Source organism: Copadichromis virginalis, linkage group LG7, assembly GCF_057382275.1.
Source record: "Copadichromis virginalis isolate Kocher_CV1m ecotype Utaka linkage group LG7, C_Virginalis_male_GT1.1, whole genome shotgun sequence".
Taxonomy (NCBI): Eukaryota; Metazoa; Chordata; class Actinopteri; order Cichliformes; family Cichlidae; genus Copadichromis; species Copadichromis virginalis.
In genome coordinates, this window is record NC_140624.1 from 46,250,434 (window position 1) to 46,265,934 (window position 15,501).

General features: G+C 40.3%; 1 protein-coding gene across 1 annotated transcript; it reads right to left on the reverse strand.

Annotated features, from left to right (window-relative positions):
* Positions 1 to 559: 559 nt before the first annotated feature.
* On the reverse strand, positions 560 to 14,858 carry nup155 (nucleoporin 155). The gene is made up of 34 exons (XM_085463741.1): positions 14,689 to 14,858; positions 14,264 to 14,435; positions 12,449 to 12,586; positions 12,224 to 12,320; positions 11,989 to 12,059; positions 11,819 to 11,911; positions 11,209 to 11,472; positions 11,047 to 11,120; positions 10,846 to 10,937; positions 10,631 to 10,728; positions 10,375 to 10,542; positions 10,160 to 10,260; positions 9,871 to 10,041; positions 9,650 to 9,760; positions 9,396 to 9,490; positions 9,219 to 9,304; positions 8,932 to 9,073; positions 8,707 to 8,773; positions 7,990 to 8,105; positions 7,422 to 7,519; positions 7,164 to 7,297; positions 6,851 to 7,042; positions 6,484 to 6,622; positions 6,237 to 6,372; positions 6,003 to 6,156; positions 5,819 to 5,923; positions 4,636 to 4,790; positions 4,341 to 4,470; positions 4,132 to 4,245; positions 3,872 to 3,992; positions 3,606 to 3,716; positions 3,127 to 3,263; positions 2,896 to 3,002; positions 560 to 1,735 (listed from the first exon to the last, which is right to left on the reverse strand). Exons 2-34 carry the CDS (start codon positions 14,403 to 14,405, stop codon positions 1,597 to 1,599), a joined length of 4,098 nt encoding a protein of 1,365 aa, XP_085319867.1. The 5' UTR covers positions 14,406 to 14,435; positions 14,689 to 14,858; the 3' UTR covers positions 560 to 1,596.
* Positions 14,859 to 15,501: the final 643 nt, after the last annotated feature.

The window sequence follows — 15,501 nt, forward strand, 5'->3', positions numbered from 1 at the left end:
CAGAACTCAGACCTATTTTAAGCAAATTTTTCGAAGGCTTTGCAATGCCCACAGTTGCCTCTAAACCTCTGAGAGAAGCACGATATCTTCAAGACCTCCTGACTATCATTTAAAGAGCAGAAAATTCAATATGACAAGTGGCCCTCACCTACTTAGAACAAGCTCTCTGGTCATTTCAGAGTGACAGAGTGTGAATAGTTTCACTGTGACTGGTTGTACGCTTAACAGAAGGTACTGTCATCTTTATTGTATCTGAGATTACATCGTCACAAATAAAAGATGGCTTTTTGCTTGTACCAACAGTTTGCCATATGTTCAGTTTGCTACTTTTCAGCTATAAAAACACATATCTGACAATCATGGGTCTAAAACAATCAAATGGAAAATGTTTACACATACTCCAGGAAAACCCTGTATTTGTTCTGGCTTAGGTTTCTACAAAAACATTCAAGCATTAGGAAAACAGATGCAAACCTTCAGACATTTTCCCTCACAGACATTATGCATGGCTTACTATACTGGAGCGTGTGCAAGTATACCAACAAAAATAAACCCAACATCAGGTCAAAATCTGTTTATTTCTCATGAGGCTAAGAATCAAAACACAATTGTGTACTCCAACACACAGCTAATTGTAATTTAGCAATTACTGCCTTGTAGGGTTGATGTTTCTAAGAAAGCATGAGTGAGGGAGTCAATTAAAGATAATTATGTAAACAGTGTCACATCCACCCAAAGCAATTAAATGCCCCTTTCTGCTGATCATTTGTAGAGTTTCACACAGATATATCTCAACCAAGAACACGTGTGTGTCTAGTTCACAGACAACACCTAGTTTCTGTGTAGTGTTTTGAAAACATCCTCAAAAGTTCTGTTTTATTTCATTAAAAATGAGTTTTATTTATTTTTCTTCCAAGTGGGCCAAAGTTTGCAGAGTTAAAAAATCGTTCTGCTTTCAAAACAATCACAAAAAAAGCACTCACACACAATGGCACCGTTAAATCTAACGCCCAAGCAGACAAAACATTCATTGTAAATAATAAAATGAAATGTGTAAATGACTTGTGGCAGAAACGACGGCATTATGGCCAAGTTATGTACATAATTACAACATATAAAACTAAACTGTTTGCAGACAGGCAATAGAACAATCAAAATCATTCCCCTGTGAAGAAATGGCTTCAGTTGGGGACATTTTACCAGAAAAATCAACCATCACATAACTGCATTTCCACTATAACCAATAAGCTGTAAAATTTAAAGGGATTTCATATTTGTGATGAAAAAAGTGTCTTCTCATCTTTAGATATATGACTGTTATTTGCACACAATGCAAATAACAGTCATTCTTTCCAAGGTTGTATTTCTGCATAATGTTTAAACTAACAAAATGTATCAAATAAGTTATAAAAACCTGTCTCTCCAAGCTGCAAAACAAACTGGAGGGGAAAAAAGAGCCAAACTCTACTTTGTAATACAAACGTCATCATCATATTGTCCTTTGCTGACAATGTAAACACACTTTAAATCAGCAGTTTTCACTTAAGGCCAACAGGGCAACACCCACAAGTCACCCGTCTCTTGACCACAGTTACATCAGTGGAGTTTCTCCAGCTTTGCCTGCAGGGACTTGAAGTTGCCGATGGTTTGTTGAAGGACAGAGTTTGGGCTCAGGGACTGCAGCTCCACGAGGTAACCGCAGATGTTGTCAAGACACACGTTAGTGAAGCGACGTCTGCAAAAAACAAAACAAAAACAACTTTGCAATGTTTGGAAATGGGATGCTTCATATAGTCTTAGTGAACTCTGACCTGAATAAATCACAGAGAAATGATCAAAGTGCAAACTAAACATCACACGTGGCCAAACGAGGTGAGGTTTTACATGTTTGTCCACGGTATCTGACTGCCTGCTGGGAGCTGGCATGATGGGCATGATCTGTTGCTTAGAAACAGCAAAAATGCATCACACTGAAGAGGGGGGGGGGGGGGGTACAAAAAACACTAGTGTGATCAAGATAAGACCTGTATTTAAAGCGTGATCATTTTGCTCCTTTTATGGAACATTTAATACATTTTCTATTTTTGGTGTAAAATTAGAAAATGTATTCACTTACTTAAAAAAAAATGTTCAGCGTCATTACTCTCTGTTACGCTTTTTAAGTACTTTCTTCCTGTGCTCACAGCATTTAAAATTTAGCTTAAGATTTTATCTAAAGTCTTGAAAATAAACCAAGATCATACTTTCCGGTGTAAATGTCTCGCCAGACTCGTCCCTGGAGAATTTATATTTTAACGTACCAACTACACATGTGCATAGCCAGCAGACTACCAGAAGGAAGACTACAGGAATGCCTGCTCGTGCATTGGATCTGCAGCTGTCCTTGTCCAAAATGGAGAATAATCTGGGCCTGAGAGGTTCTCAGTTCTGATCTTCACCCCCAATGAGTAAACAAAAGCATGCCTCTTATGACTTCTTTGTATGTAATCTCGGTTAAAGTTTCACAGGTTCATCTGTAGTACAAGAGAGATTAAGGGATTGTGTTTTAACTGCCTCTGCGCAAACTTAAACTCCCTATTCCAGTACTATTTAATATTAGTGGTTTTTATTGTATATGGTTCATTTTCATGGACTTTTAAATGGCTTTAAACAGTGTGCTTTTTTTCCTTTCAACATCTGTCCAGGGGACAAAAGTTCAACAGAGATTTAACCAACACTGGCACATGTACAGTAATGTTGATGAATGTGTATCGTCTCTAAAAGAAATAAAATAATCAGCTTACACACTGACTGATGGCAACAGTTGTGATAGTAATGCTCACTGGGGACCTTAGGTTAATGCTGTGAACACTACCGCAGCCACTACAGGCCAGGAGCTGAACAGACCGTAATTACCTGTCATAAGTTGGTACCCTGCTGGGGTCTTCTACATATCCTGAGAGAAGTACATGGATACACTCCACTAAATGAAGTGGTTTCCTCAGACGTTGCCAGCAAGGATCCTATGAAAAATTTAGAAACAAACAAACAAAGGGTTGGTTTTTTTGATTCATTGAGATAGGTGGATCATTACTGAACAGACTAAAAGAAAGTTCAGCTTAAAAAGTCACAGGGTACTGCATGTACCCGAGTTTTGAAGAGCTGGTCATAGACTTCCAACAGACGTGGCAACTGCACTCCAATCTCCTGCATAGTGGATGTAACGAATCCCACATCCCAGTTGAGCCGGCAAACCTCCTGCTCCAGGAACTTTACTAGAAACTCTGCAATCACAGGACACATCAGCTCCTTAGCATCGCATACTCAGCAATATGTTCACTCCCGGGTACGTAATTGATTATGTGCATGCATGCAAGTACCGATGATTTATATAAAATTAATAAATGCCTCCATAGGCATGACAAGCTTGAACATGCTGGTTATAAAAAGGAGGATAATTAAACAATTGCCTTAATCACCAACATGACCCTACAGACCTGCACACCAGAGACATGCTGACATAAATGATGCTAAAGGGAACTCCAATTATATTACTGTTGACAAAATTTTAAAGTGCAAGCTGGCAAATTTTAATCAGACTAAAACTCAATGTAATTACAGCTTACCCAAAGGGAAATATCTCGGTGTTCCAGCATAAATCTTTCCAAGCGATACCAGCTTCAGATTAAGAGACCTCATTCTATCTACTGGACTCATGGCCACAGTATCTTCCAGTTCTGAAAGAGAGAAGAGGTATAAGTGAGATATAAAGCATGCAAAAAAAATACATAAATATAAAGCAGAAAGGGTGTGTGTGGGTGTGAGAGAGGGGGGGGGGGGGGGGGGGTGTGTCCCAGGTTGCATTTTTGCAGGATCTTGACATTTCGCTCACCTTTCTCCAAAATCTCCTGCCACAGCGAGTGCACCAGGATCGGGTCAGAGTGTCCAGCGCAGTGAATGATGGCCAGTTTGCATTCAGACAATTTGAAATGATCGGCAAACTCTCCATAGAGCTATGCAACAAAAACAGTTCCACAAACAAATTTCTATTCACTGTAAAAACAAAACTCTTTATCCATCACCTTTAAATTAGGGCTAGCGTGTTAAAATACTCCTAAAAACACTCTTCTCTGTTCCACAGTTGCACGTTACCTTTGTGATGTCCATTAGTTCCGAGTCCAACTGAGAGATGACATTTTTCACAGAGGGATGATGGGAGTACTGTCTGATCAAGGTTTCCTGTATCTGTACTTGGATACGCACAAGCTATGGCAGACAGGAAGTAGACAGAGCGTGAGCAGAATGTGCTGAATTTCAGGCTAGGATTTCTTTCACTGTAAGCGTTACAACGTCAGGGTTACCTCCATCTTCTCCTCCAGCTCATGGAGGAACTCTCCGTCAGATGCCTGAGCTGAGATAGAGGATGAACTCTTCGCAGACAGGATGGCTCGAGCGATGTACTCCAAACGCTGCTTCAGTGAGATCTCCGTGCTACATGATCAGAGTGCAAACATCAAGGTACTTTTTCTAAATTGTTTTTTAATAAGTTGAATATAACGTATACACTTGCTGAAGGAGTCAGTGTTGGAGGTGGCCAATTTTCCATGTAAATGTGTTGCATGTTGTGGCGTTGGCATTGTACTGCTGTGTCCGAACCTGTGCATGTCGGCGAGGCGGGCCAGTACGTGGGCAGCTTTGCCAAAGTTACGATTCTTCTCGTAGTAGCGCCACAGGAGGTCCATATTATGAACTTTACTCTGGTCCTGCTTGATCATATGCATCAGATGTTCTTCCAAGTATGGAGAATTCACCTGGACCGCAGAGCACAGGGACAAACACGGGTATCATATACTGGTGTGCAATCACCATGACAATGCCAAAAGGCATCTTCAATTTGTTCATACACAAATGTGTGGAGGTGTAAAAAATAAAACTGCAAGAATCAGAGTAAAACAACACTGAATATGCAGTAAAATGTTAGATTTAAACATTTTTCTATTCATTTTTTTATTATTTTAGGGGAGTTTTTACGTCAAGTGAAAGACATTTTAGGAATCAAACATTTTTTATTTTTTTTTAAAAAATGTAGTTTCAACTTGCCTTGATAAGTATTTAAATCGGTTTTAATTCTCCTAGTTTTTTTTACACACCAGTTGATTTTTATACATCTTCATTTATATATTTTTTTCATAAAACAATTTCTTTGAATGAAATTGAGGTGCAAAAGCTTTGGATGAATCAATAAAAAGGAGATGTGAAACATTCATGAATAAATAGAAAGGTCATTTGGGAAAGCAAATAAATGAGGAGCTTTATTTAAAAATCTAAATAATAATCTACAAACAAATTAAAACTAGAAATTAATTCATTACTTGATTAATTTGAATTTAAAGAAACTATTTTTTCCTTTCATTTGTTCTCTTATAAATTTCAGATTTTCTCAGCACCTGTCTTCCATGTATATTAGCTGTTATGTTTGGGGCAATAAAATCTGGTTGAAAATAGAATCTAAACCATGGGTGGGCAACTCCAGGCCTCGAGGGCCGGTGTCCCAGCAGGTTTTAGATGTGTCCTTGAACCAACACAGCTGATTTAAATGGCTAAATTAGCTCCTGAGGTTCTCCAGAGGCCTGGTAATGAACTAATCATGTGATTCAGGTGTGTTGACCCAAGGTGAGATCTAAAACCTGCAGGACACCGGCCCTCGAGGCCTGGAATTGCCCACCCCTGATCTAAACTGATGTAAGAACCGATGTCTGCCAACTAAAAAGAGAAAGAAAAATGAAAAGGTAAAACAAGCTTTACTGAAACAAAACATTTACGAGCAAGCAGACAGTACCTCGAGCAGCTTGTCAGTCAGGTCGGCCTGAATCAGCCAGTTGTAGAGCGCGATGTGAAACAGCTCGTCCTGAGACCTCTGGGCCAAACCCAGCATCTGCTCAAACTACACAGGAACAGATTTTTATTAGAAATGAAGATGATACACAGTGCAGCAGAAAGAAATGAGAGAAACTCCTACTCACATGAGCTGTCGCTTCCTCATTGCTGAGCATGTTGGGGTCCGAGGTCATGACAGGAGGACCGGGCTGTTTAGGGACACTGGGGGACTGTGGGGCAGCTTTGCTCTGGTTCACCAGCTCCTGCATGGTGTCTGTGATGCACTTATAACATGAAAGTCTGGAGGTTTAAAAAGCAAAGATAAAGAACGGTGATGACTACATCTCTGATGTGGGTGATTTGTTTAAGGCTTCTTCTACCTTTCCTGGAAGGCCTGCTGTCCCACTCTGTCCTGCTCAGGTTCTCCATTCTTGTAGAAATGAGGCCCTAGCCTCTGTGGATCCTTCTTCTCTGCCGCAGTGAGACACAACTCCAGGATTCCCTCGTAGAAACGCACTGAGAAGATAAGCAGCGTTAGAAAATAAATCTCACGAACAGTATATATATATATATATATATATATATATATATAAACAGAGATAGTGGAGATGTCTTGCATCTCCTTACCCTGTCTGTACTGGGAGCAAACAAGTGGGAGGTCTGTGTGCTGGCTGATCTGTTGGTAGAGCCGTAAAGACTCTCTCAGTGTTCTCTCTTTATCTGCTTTATTCTGGATCTGCTTGGAGCTCTGCAGCAACTCATTAGCCTGAGTGGGGGACAAGAGCAAATTCAGTGCTGAGACACATGAATCGATGTGGATAAATCAATAACCTCTTAGTACAAGACCTCATTGCCTTAAAAAATACCATGATTATAAGAAATGTGAAAACAAGACGCACACATCAATAAAGTAAGAATGTGATACCCCTGAAGCAGCAATAATTGTAACTATACTTAACACAGAGGTGGAAAAAAAAAAGGTGTGTGTACGAACCTTGGAGCAAACGCTGTCATCGCTGCTGTACAGCAGCGGACAGATGTCGCGCAGGTGATTGCTGATAGCATCCACGGAGGCGTTATCTTTGATATAGACATTAATGAGTCCTGTGATGAGCGCTCCAGATAACTCCTTGCCCCTTATCACAACATCTTTAAAACTTGCTCCCTTCATCTGCTCTTGAAACTCCTGCAAATAACAAGAAATGGCAGAATGACAAAGGAGCACTCCAAAAACAACGGGGAGCTTCAATTGAATACCAGGTTTTACTGCAGGGGTATGAGCATCTGTTTGCAGTGCACATATGCACCTTTGGCAGCTCAGACATAATGAGGCTGAACTGATGATCACAGAGAAGCTTCCAGAGGGCCAGAGTCTGATATGAGCGATGCACTAACTGCTGGATGGCCTGCAGGGACACTTTCTCATAGACTTGAGCCTTGGCTGGAAACGGAAATGACAAAGGAAAAAAAAAAAAACTTACACTGTTTCTCCTTTCCCATATTTATATATAGTGTAATAAAAAAAATATTCAGGGGAAAAAATGAAGCCTGTATTCATGACTCACTGTGATATTTCCTCTGGAGTTCCTGCTGAACCTGCTGAGAGCTGGCTCCATCAGGACGCATGAATCCCAGCAGCCTTTGCTGCAGGTTGGCAGGGGAGCTGAAGATAAGAGGAAACAACACAGATGTTATACAAGAGAGATAGGAAACAAGAGTCTGTTGAAGTATATTTTTATCTTTTTAGCATCTACAGATCCTGTTTTGTGCATTAACATCAAAAAGGAAAGTGTTTTGGTTTTTTGAGGGTTTTGAACAGAAGCTAGTTTGAGGGGACGTCTCATCTAAACAGAACTTCATTTGATACCTTTTTCAGTCCTTAATCACCTGAGCTGAACTGTTCTCCGCAGACTAAAACATTCAGCAAAGTTAAACCATCTGTTCATATCCCAGCTGGTGTTACATCATGTATTCTGCTCACTGAACTGAAGGAAATCTTTAATTCTTTTTACATTTATATTATTCTACTCCTTTAATTTGAAGGCAATGTTGCAAAAGATCTAACAACTTTCTGAGGTATCAATACAGCTATTAACTCAAAATAAGAATAAACAAATCTGTAAGGAGCTTCACCTTGCAGCACCGAGAGAGGAGGGACTGAACTGAGAGTTTTTATCCAGAAACTCCTGCAAGCCGCAGAGCTCGTGAAGGACTGACTCCACATCAAATGAATTAACACTGCTTTCCAACTGTGGGGGTAAAGGATGAAAGCTAGTGTTAATTATTAACAACATGTAAGAGATAGGAATAGTTTTATTTACTTAGCGCCATTCAAAATAAAAATCACAAGGAGCTTCACATCAAATAAAAACCACAAAAGAAGGACAATAAGGACAAATAAAATGCTAAATGAATCCACTGAGCTCACAGATTGAATTCTAAACTTGATTGGGAGCAATGAGATCAGTAGAGGTATGACATGGGAACGTTTGGGAGGATCTTCTGTAGATCATCCAAACTGCAGACGATCTACCTGCCTCAGTAAAAGCTCGTTAAAGAGTGAATTACAGGACAGATTTAGAAATAAAACTAATATTTCTCAGCTGACGAAAGCAAGAACAAACCAGGTCCTTAACATGCAAATCCAGTGGCAAGCACCAATCAAGTGTCAAAGACAAGATCTCTAATAAAAGGAAAGCTAATCCAGATTTCGAATGAACCAGGGGGACGGGCTGACAGGGGCACAAATTTTATTTCCATTCAACCGGAGAAAATTATCTTGACATCCAAGATTTTTTTTACAATCCAAACAATTCTGCTGTGAGTAAATGTAACTGTAATGTTACTTACAATACTGACAGTCTGATTCCCTTTGCTGATAGTTTTCTCGACAGCAAGGCTGCCATCCCAAATATTTCTGTTCAGAGTCAGCAGGAAAACAGGAGAGGAAGACATGTGACTCAGCAGTTTAAGGACAACATCAACACACATCAGCAACCAAAGCTTTGAATCAGAGGCTGAGTATTTAAGCTGTGACCCAGAAAAATGTGACAAATGATGACAGGCTTTACTAACCCGAGAATGCGTGCAAAGTAGATGCAAATGCCGTTGTGCTTCCCGGAGAAAATCACCTCAGGGCCAGCTGACATAGGTGTGATGGGGGCAGAGCCAGACTGCATTGATGCAAAGGGTGTGGCCAGTGCTGGGGGTATAATACCTGAAGGGGGCATTAATAATGCACGATGGTAAATATTATAGTTAGCGATTAAAATGATTGTTTTCTTCACGTACAGATCTTGTTTTGCATGATTTGGTCACATCCCACCAGCCAGGTGGACACAGCAAAATGTTTGTTCATTTACCCGGTGCTGGAGAGCTCATCACAGGCCCAACAGTACTGGGTGACGCCAAGGCTGCAGGAAATCTCATCTGTGCTTCTCCTCCATATCTGATCAAAATAGTAAAAAACAGCACTGACTTTAGTTTGTGCACACTGTGAACGACTGGAAATATTTACATATATCAAACCATTAACTGACCTGAAGAAGGCTCTGGTAGCCCATTGTGAAACCTCTCTGTCGCAAGCAGCACTGGAGCAAGCGAGGATTAAGGCTGTGGCACAAGCCTGCTCCTCCTGTACAGAAAACAGTAATGATTCAAAAATATGTTGCATGTGATGAAGGTGTCTGTGTGTCACAAAGGCTGCTAGCTAGTCACATGCATAGGCTTACTGCTACATGGTATGATAAGGGGATTATAAAACATTACACAGTGATTGTCATTGTGATTTTACCCGGTGGAGCTTGAAGAAGCGTTCAATTTCTTCACTTTCCCCTCCAGCACAGCTCACCAGGAGGTGACGGAGCTGATCTACTGGTCTCAGCTTTTGAAAAATATGACTCCCCTGAAGGAGATTTGACACTTTTAGTTGTACAGTTATGATAATGTCTTGTCACACTGTAACAAGATTAAGTTTACGTATGCAACATGAAGCATCATGACAACAATTTTAACCTTTGCAGAGAGGAGGACAAACTTCTGTGGAGGGATGTTGTGCTGCTGGACCACCACAGGAGAACTGGTGATGGGGATATGGTCCTTGTTCAGCGGAGTAAAAAAATTGGCCGGTCGCTCCTCATTAATGGCACAAAGAGCCCAAGAGTGTCCATCTACATTAGACATCATCTGCAATGCAACATGTGCAGCGAACATGACAGATAAACTGATCAGTATCTAACAAAGTGCCAAAGAAAGGGAAAACATACATTTAATTTATTCATTGCATGACTTTTTTTGTGCTAACCTGCGTCTCCATTAAGGGCTTCTTGAATGGAAAGGAGTCGTGATTGATGCACCACAGAATGTCACTGTCCTCTGTCTCAGAAGCAGCCATAAGAAGAACACCTGATAGATTTCAAATGTATTAAAGACAGATGTGGTTCCTTGCCAACGAAGCCCCGGTACGTTACTGAACGAACAAATAAATGATTCAGGATCTGAGTGCCATTTGCTTATTACCTTTGCTGTGTAGTGCCTTATGTACTTTGGAGGGTTTCTGGAGGGTAGAGGAGGCAGAAAAACCTGGAGGAAGGCGAACGTGTACCATAGCTAGTAGGCTAGGTCGCACTGCAACGTTCTTCTGGTGCGGAGGTGCAAAAGGTGTAGTGCTGAAGTAGAGACGCACACCTGCAGAAACACAGTATCAGTACAGACCGATACATAATGCACGTATTCTAGTATTTCATCTCATACTGATTAATATTTCATAACATACCTGCGTGGGTGACGGCAAGAAGATGGCAATCTGAGGACTCTGATCTGTCAATCACAGAGATCTGTACGATGGGTTTGAAGACCGAACGATCTATTGTCCTGAAAATGGAAAAACTGAATTTTTCAAACAGGCAGAGAGAAAAAAGAAATACTCTCCTCTGAGCGGATAACAACACAAAAAGAAGCTTGATTGATGTTTATTAAACTAAAACATGCCTCGCAATGTTTCCAGCAGCCGCAACAATTGAACTCTGTGACATTGTTGCCACGCGACTCATTCCTTGCCCGTCAGCACCCAGGTCATACACCTGATAAATATGAAAGTATTTCATTATTTAAAACGACAGGTGATTACTGCACATTTATTGCTTTCCGGGCCGATCAGAAAGATATGTACGCACAAAATGTGCCTCATACCTGAAGGACACCTTTTTCTGAGCGTGTGAAAAGTGTGTTACGAGAGTTATCTATTGCAATCTGCACAATGGGATCTGTGGAGAGAAGCAACAAAATGTTCCAGTCAGCTTTAATCAGGCAGATATATTTCACTCCACCTGGAAACGTGAACCTGCTCCTTACCATCTTCAGAGAAGGAGAACTGAAGAACAGAAGGGATTAGGAAGGACAGAGAGCTCTTAGAGTGGTTGATTTTTCTGCAGCGTTGGCTCAGCCAGCCTGCCTCAGCCTGGTAAGCGATCTCATAGAGGCAGCCGTCCTTCCCCGCCATAAAGATGCGTCCCAGATCTGTGGAGGTGATGGATAGGATGTAGGTGTTGTCTGTGGGGATTGAGAACAGAGGGTCTGGTAGCAGCTGCATCCCACCAGACATGCTGTCATTCAACCCTGAAACAAGAGAGAGACACAAATATGACCCAGATAAACCAGCGTAAGCACATCATGATATCATAGGCACTACTCCCATTACCCAACTCTGACATCCATACAAATATCCTCACACCGATTCTTAAAAGTGTGCTTGTCTGGCATTTGTTGTTATATAGCTGACAATGTAAATGGTAACAAACTGAATACATGCCTTTAAAACAGCTGGATATAATTTAATGTACTGCTGCTTAATACCAGGGTTGCTGCAGGATTTGAGATGGAATGTGTAACTATTAATGTTAAAAGGAAAACCTTTTCTTTTACCTACAAAATATTACAAAAATTCTGATGAGGAATCACTTACCAGCTTGACCTTTGGGGAAACTGAGCCCAAGGATGACCACGTCCACAGAAGTGGCCAATACTAAGAGGTAGTGAATGTGTGGCTGTAAAATCCCTGAGAAAAGAAAAACAGAACCCATAAGAATTACTCAAACAAAAGATGACAAATGCTTTGCGAGTGCCTAGGCGTACCTTGTTTTGGTTTTACTAGGCCGACTGCCAAAATAGTTTCAATCAGGCCATCAAAATAGGCCACGTCTCCTCTGCAAGGAATAAAAAAAGAGAAAAAAAAATGCCTCAACTCCTGGTTTTATCATCAATAAAGACTCTCAACAAAAATATTATTACTAATAATATTAGCAGAGTTTGTGCACTCGACTTGGTTTGTAAAAGTCAGTCAGTCCTGTTTTATCCAAGAGGTACGCACCCATCTTCGTAATTCCACATAAAGATGTCATTGTCGATTGTAAGCCACGCTCGAGAAATTTCAGGGAAAACTCCCATCATGCAGTTGAACTGCATGTCTACAAGTTGGTTAAGCTGAAACTCGTATTACTTGTGGAACAAACACAAGTGCAATGAACATATTTTCTACTCGATATGTCAGATGAAAATCATTGCATTTGTTTTTCCTGAATGAACGAAAGGATACGGCTGAATTGCTCCACGAGCTCAGGTGGCAGAGGGACTCGGCGGACTGCACTGAGCTCTGGCAGGTTAGGCACACTGAGTAAACCAGGCCCCTGGAGTGGGTAGTCCATATCTGACACCCCGGAGAGGGACGGCATATCTGTGAAGAACAACAGGAAGTCTGTTTATAGTATTAAGTTTTTCTCCATCACTGTAAAATAAGGTAAGCAATATAGTTGTTGAAATATATAAAGATGTTACACTGAAAGGTGTTAAGACAATGGTTCATTCTATATCAACTGACCAAATGCATCAAGCTTGGCCGTCTCTGGTTTTCCTGAAGAAAATTCCAGGACTACACTTCCAAATAAGGAAGCTGACAGGCTTTAGCTTTTAGCCTAGTGCATGACACTCACATTGTGAAATTTAAGCTCTCTTAAATACCATCTGTAAAAATATATATTTTTTAAAAGTCATGCTGAGAAAGTGAGGCTGAAGTTATAAACAAAGACACCAAATCTTTGCAAAAAAAAGAAAAAAGAAGAAGAAGTAACAATTAAGTTGTTACGGTGATGTTTTGGCGGGTTTTCTGGGGGGGCGGGTCTGGAATATCAACGAACCATTCATCTGATATGAGTAATTTGGTAGTACAGAAAACACCTCATATACGGAAATCTGTGTTCCAAAAACTATTAAAATTTTCATCAAAATTCACGCTGTCAGAAATATATGTTGAACTTCAGCTACACTTTTGAAATTCCATATTCCTTCAGTCACATCAGCAGATATTTGGCCTAAAATATTTGAACGACTACTTAGCTACTAGGAGAACTACCTACAATATATGAAAATGGCTCCACAGAAAATGGTGTCTTAAAAATGCCCCCTAAACACAAAAACAAACTGATAATAAGGAGCGCAGTTAGCACTGTTGTCTCACAGCAAGAAGGCACCGGGTTCAAATCCAGTGTGGCATTTGCATGTTCTCCCAGTGTCCCCTGGTACTCCAGCTTCCTCCCACAGTCCAAAGACATGCATGGGGTTAGGTTAATAGGTGATTGCCTAAACTTCTAAAGGTGTAAATGTGAGAGTTAATGGTTGCCTGTCACTATCTGCTAGCCCTTCAACAGACTGGAAACATGTCAAAGGTGTACCCTGGCTTTCGAATTTTTGTCAGGAAAATCAGAGATGGTTAGGCTGAGAATTTTATCCAAAACTTGGTCAAGTGATATGAAATAATTCCAATGTGAACTTTGCATTTCCCTTATCTATCTTTTTAACTACTAAGCAACAGAATAATTTAGCCCCTTAAAATAAAATACCATGATGCAAGCGTAACATAGAGATGCTTCATTTGCTTATAAATCTGTGGAGCAGATTTCGCTTTCCTCCTTTTACAGTTAAATAAAATAATAATAATAACCAAACAAAAAAAGAATCACATATGGAGAATACATTCTTACAATGAGATGATCTACGGGAGTTTAACCAAATATTTTGATAAAGCTTTTTGCCTTAAATCATTTAATTAAAAAAAAAACCCTAAGTGCTAAACCTTCACATTTTCATGCTTTTCAACACATCACCCTGAACTTTTTAAACTGTCTCTCTTCACCCAAACACATCCATATTTCCCACAGTCACTCCTGAAATCTGTATTTTACACACACATGAGCAACAACTGCTGCTCAGATCCTCTGTAGGAAAGTTTTGTCCAAAACCTCCTGCAACATTTGCTTTCACCGACATTATCCATCCCAGTTTTTCCTCTACTCTTAGTGTTGCATGAGCTGTAAACAAACAGCTATCATTAGGTCTTTCCTTCGCCTTAGCTTACTGTGTGAGGGGACTCCGAGCAGTTCTGACAGGTCGGGAAAGCATCGGTCATCCTGCAGGTGTCTGTCGATGAGCCGTGAGGAGTTCTCCAGGGCTTCAGCGAGCGCAGCGGCGGGGCTGCTGGGTCCAGCGGGGGACGGCATGGCTGGGCAACCACCGCTCACCTATCCTATCTGCACAAAAAGCAGTTCACAATTAATCGACTGCACAATTTGGCCAGATGCCCTCCGTAAATACCCGAGAGAAATAATCAAGCGATACACCAAAAACTTTAACTTTTTTTTTCCAGTTGCTGCTAGCTAATGTTAGCTAGTTGACAGAACACCGGTTAGCTTTCTGCTGCCACTAAGAACCTATTATTTAGCATACAGCTAACTGCCAGCTAAGAGTGAAATAAAGCATTTAAAAGTGCGGTCATTGCTTTACCCAAATGAAACGATTCCGCGTGTTTCTGGTGTGTTAGGTCAACGAGTTGAGTTGATCAGTTGAGCAGCAAAATTCAAAGAATTACCCCCAATACACATATACAGCTAGCAGCCCGCCAACCTCATGCACAGTAGAGAAAGGGTTATTTCCGGTGTAACTTCTTCTTCGTCTCCTTCAGAGTGTGTTGTACTGCCATCCACCAAAGATACACAAGAAGAGCTGTAAAATATTCCGCAAAATAACCACTTAAACCATTGAAAGACGTGCTGTATTCTGTTTCATCTGCAGTGCTGTTTCCAATAACGATGTTTTCAAATCTACGTATTCAATTGTTCTTGTAAATTAGATTTTTTTTTAAACGTGAGACGCTCATTCTACAAAGGTCAGCAGTTTTAGTTTCTCAAGCAGAAACGCAACTTTTATGTTTTATTATGCATTCAAAAAAGGTTTGCAATCAAAAATTAAACCTTCGAGTGTAACATAATGTTTTATTGCAAAAAATAGTGATTAATTATGAATATGTGTAATGTGTGCTGAATCTCATGATACAACGATAAACTAATGACAGATACTAAGTATGGTTTTATTTCAAACAGATCAACATCACTGGCATTATTAAACTAAACACGTCACAAACTCCCTAGACAAAACAAACAAACAAAAAAAAACCCAGTGTGTTTGGGCTATCAAGAAAGGCGTTTTATACAATAGATCATGATATTTTAATAACAAATAATTGATTCAGTGGCATTACGGTGTAGTTTTAAATTTGGTTGGGAGTTAGTTAAGAAACAAACAATAGTTTGTGAAGTT